This window comes from Periplaneta americana, chromosome 6, assembly GCF_040183065.1.
Source record: "Periplaneta americana isolate PAMFEO1 chromosome 6, P.americana_PAMFEO1_priV1, whole genome shotgun sequence".
In the NCBI taxonomy this organism is placed as follows: domain Eukaryota; kingdom Metazoa; phylum Arthropoda; class Insecta; order Blattodea; family Blattidae; genus Periplaneta; species Periplaneta americana.
The window spans coordinates 172507532-172511840 of NC_091122.1; the positions used below are offsets into that span (position 1 = coordinate 172507532).

Here is a 4309-nt window from a genome sequence, read left to right on the forward strand (position 1 = left end):
TATCGGATCACAATCTAAAAACACATACGAAAGCCCGCTACATGATCAATCATGGCGCAGCCAATAGAAAACGAGTTTTAGTATATAGGCAAGAGTGTTAATTGCATTGCCATCTTGCGGAGAGAGTTATAACTATCTACATGATGTTTACGTTGCTCGACTGTATCGTATGTGATCAAAGACAGTAAAGAGAAAAAAAAAAATACATTTTGTATAGTTGGCTAGACGGAGTGAATATGGTGATAGAATATTACAGATAAAAGTGCATGTAGTTGTGGCAAAATAAATATAACTCCACATAGGTAGGAGAATTTAGTTTATTTAGGTGATTTATATCAGTAACGTGAAACAATATGGCGCATGATGGCCCGGACGATCAATGAACTACTCACCGATCTAATCTACTTTTCAGCAGGTGCCAACTTTGTAGTGTAAAACAAAATAACTGCGAAAGAGCAAAGACATTTTAGGCGGGTAAAGTGTACTCCCTGCTATTTTAATTGTTTGGCTGGAGTGGTTTGCACGTGATTAATACAATATGTTTGTATTTAATATCATTGCATAGAAAACTGGTAGGTATTGAGGTCAGTATGTTGCGTTTTAGGTTTGAAACAGTTGACATATTATGCACTTTCTTTGACCTGACCATTATTTTTTATAAGTGGACAGGTAAGCAAAGGTGCTAAATTAAAATACTGAGTTAATGATGTTCCTCCCTGTTTTTATGGGAGGCCAGATTTATCTCAGCGTACATGAAGTTTCAAATATTTCTTACATGTAAGGGAAGTAGCATTTAGATTATTAGCAATAGCCTTAAATTTTTCCGCTGGTTATATTTATACGGTTCCACCTCGTGAGAACCACCTACTTATATGGCAGGATGTTAGAACGAACGCATGGAAAAGAACTGCTTGGTAATTCTCCAAATCACCTGTATCACTGCCGCGAGAGGTCCAGGAGGAATTAGAGGAATTCTGTAGTGTTCGGGAAAAGTGACACATGTCAGTTTCCACAAACCTTTTTTGATAATTTATTGACAACTTACGGAACATCTGCTCGCTTGGAAAAAAAATACATAAGTATTCCTCCCATTACAATAATTCATACAGAAAAAAAAAATAAAATCGACATAAACCAGTGTAAGTTGTCAATAAATTATCAAAAAAGGTTTGTGGAAACTGACTTGTGTCACTTTTCCCAAGCACTGCAGAATTAATAGAGGGACGGACCTGACCGAGGAACGGACGCTCTCACTTCCTTGCCAAGTCTAAAGAAGTAACACGATCTCATCTCTGAACTAGCCAACTTCAGTTTTCGTTAGGGCAAGCTCTATTGATCCACAAAAGCCCTCTAAATAAATGAATAAAAGAAAAAAGTAGTTTTCATAAAAAGACGATTTTCACAGGACCAAAAGTACAATACAAAAGAAGTAAAAATAATGAGTATTTTACCGTGACCAAATATGAATTAAATGGGCTTAAGGTGCACATTACCGTAGATCACAAGGTGTTCTATATGGCGTTACCTGTGGATTTGGGGGGGGGGGGGTTTCCTTAGTCTATGGGAAAGCAATCTCAGTGACGAACAGAATGAGAAAATATGTTATTTCTCGAACGTACCAACTATTTGAAGTAAAGAGTTATTATGCTATATACTCCGTCAATATAAATAAAATAATAAGTATTTTTCTCTCTCGTGTTTTGCGAAATCGGCATTGACATCACTGCATTTAAGTTTCTGGAGCATTTCCTTAATTCAAGTGATTTCTCAGTGGATATAACAGTCAATTCAATAACATGCCTCTATTAGCCAATAGGATATCTGAAAAATGCTTTGGGACTTTTAAACTGTCCAGTCTGTAGTATAGTTCCATGAATAACGAAACAGTTTGTATAAATGCAGAAAACAAAGCAAGTTTACATTGCTATAGCCGCATCACTGTTATTTCCAGCAGCCAATCGCGTTGCAGGTCAGTTACAGTCAGCTGCAAAAGGGTATCTGTCGAATACAGGGGGGAGAGCCATTAATCCTTCCCATTGAAGGCTTTAAGGAACCAACCTGGACAAATACCCAATGCCCCATCCCTACCTTCCCGTGGTGCAGCTGTTAGTAAGCATAATTTTACGAGCTGAACTAAAGGGAGGGGCTGCTCATCCATTAGCACTGGTCAGCTTGATGAGTTATTGACTGAATTTGGTATAATTTTCCTCTATCCATTACCTAATTCTCTCTTTACCCTTTCCTATCCAGTCCTCTTTCTACTTTTCTGTTCCTAGTGCTGACTGCTATGGCACTAAAATCGTCCTCCAGTGGCTTAAGGAGGGAAAGCTGGTGATCAACAAGATCTCCCAGCTAGGTCCAATGGACCCGTCAACCAACAGCAGGTGTGGTCCTCCAGACATTCTGGGGGTTGTGCGTGAATGAAGTAGCCACCAAAACGTTAAAATATGGTGTTCACTTAAATCGGCTACAACTTGCCATTTATAGTGGCTGGTCATGATAATATCTTTGAAAAATATTGGAGTGCAAGAGGTGAAATGACTTTAATGTCAAACGCCTTGCATTAGAAAACAGCAACAAAACAACATTTAAACGTGCGCAGCTGTAGAATGTGTAACAATACGGCCAGCTTAAGGTGTAAATGAAGAGGAGCCATGCCTGAAGTAACAGCGATGCAGCTATAATACAGTTTTTTTTTCTTTTCTAGTATACCATAACTTGGAGTTACTTTGCTCCATTTTTCTGATATTTTATTTAAAATTGACTTAGAAAATTAAATTTTTACGAAATTATTATTTTTTTTATTATTTTATTAACTAATTTGGATTAAATAGAAGGTACTAGTATTACTATGCTTAACAAAAAATACTTAGGTTTCTCCTATTACATTTTTTTTTTTTTAAGTGAAGCAAATTTAGTATAGTTAGTAGAATAGTTGGGTGAAATAGAAGTACTTATAAGTTAGATTTACTTTTGCTTATCGTAGGAATTATTATAGAATAGTTTTTTATATATAGTCCTAGGTTTATTGCATCTACTATTTATAGATTTACGTTTATTTTATTTTATTTCATGTAATTGTAATTATTGTATATTATATATCACTTCCACCGGGTGTGTACTCAATTGTAGTGTTAATAAATACATACATACATACAAAGTTACCTATATGACAGGGAAACTTTGCACCAGCCTTCAAAATCAACACTTAGAAATGGAATATTTGTTATGGAGCATTGTATGACTTCTGTTAAGATAAAATATACAGTATTTATCAAAATGAAAGCAAATTTTAATACAGAAAAAATTGTAAAATATTCTTATTTAAGTCTCAATATTCATACTTGTTTAGGATTATATCCCACAGTGATACATCGGCAAAGTAACCCGAAGTTACGCTGCTTTAAACTGCCCAGTCTGTAGTGTAGTTTCATAAATAACATAACAGTTTGTATAAATTCAGAAAACAAAACAAGTTTATATCAATGCTAATACAGTTTTTTTTTCTTTCTAGCATTGGATAAGTGAGACGCTTTACTTCTTGAAAGATGGCTGACAATATACTTGAAGTATGCAAAGAATTAGATTCCTTAACAATTAGAGCATTGGAACTAATGGAGGAACAGATTAAATGTAAACTGAAAATAGAAGAAACTATGAAAACAAGCTGCTTGGATCTGGCTAAAGCTCGCTACATAATGGGAAACCGTAGTGTGTCGTATTTGCAGTTGCCTACAGAAGAGAGTGATGATGTAGCAGCTTTAAGAACAGTGACATCATCAGTGGAAACGAAAGGTAATTTGGAACGCACAGTCTTTGAGCTTCATGCTGTCAATCTAGTGGAAGAGAAGCCACAGAAACACGAACAAGAGACAAATGTCCGGCAGAGATCAGGTGGTAAAGACAAAGATACGAGTCACAGCAAAAGTGAAGAGAATGGAATTGTGAATCCTACAGATCCTATAAAGTGGTTCGGTTATCTTGTGCCTCAGAACTTGCGTCAAGCTCAGAAGGGTTTTCAGTCAGCATTGGACTTGGTTATACAAAGTGCAAATATTCAGTCCGAACTTGAAGCAACGTGTAACAGATGTGAGAAACTTGTAGAATTGAAATCTAATTTGACAGTATGTAAATCATAATGTCTCGGTGAAAAGCTTCCATATTCAAAGTACAATTTAGCAGTAAGTAAATCATAAGATGTCATTCAATATGTTGGTGTAATGTTGGTATATATATATTGCATTCCAGGGGAATTGAAATGTATGGTAACTAATATTTATAATAAATTTGTAATATATTATCAATGAAA

The 4309-nt window shown here is 35.5% G+C and overlaps 1 protein-coding gene across 3 annotated transcripts; it reads left to right on the top strand.

Moving 5' to 3' along the window:
* The first annotated feature begins 415 nt into the window (after positions 1 to 415).
* LOC138702046 (coiled-coil domain-containing protein 115-like) lies at positions 416 to 4309 on the top strand. Of its 3 annotated transcripts, none has more exons than XM_069829564.1 (2): positions 416 to 572; positions 3515 to 4309. In XM_069829564.1, the coding sequence occupies exon 2, from the start codon at positions 3549 to 3551 to the stop codon at positions 4137 to 4139; it is 591 nt and encodes a 196-aa protein (XP_069685665.1). In that variant the 5' UTR covers positions 416 to 572; positions 3515 to 3548; the 3' UTR covers positions 4140 to 4309. The 3 variants fall into 3 exon arrangements, with proteins under 3 accessions (XP_069685665.1, XP_069685666.1, XP_069685667.1); XM_069829565.1 differs by having other exon boundaries at positions 434 to 584; XM_069829566.1 differs by lacking the exon at positions 416 to 572 and adding an exon at positions 650 to 669.

What these genes read in the sequence shown, in the direction of transcription:
- LOC138702046 (XM_069829564.1), top strand. Translation starts at nt 3,549, where the DNA reads ATGGCTGACAATATACTTGAAGTATGCAAAGAATTAGATTCCTTAACA.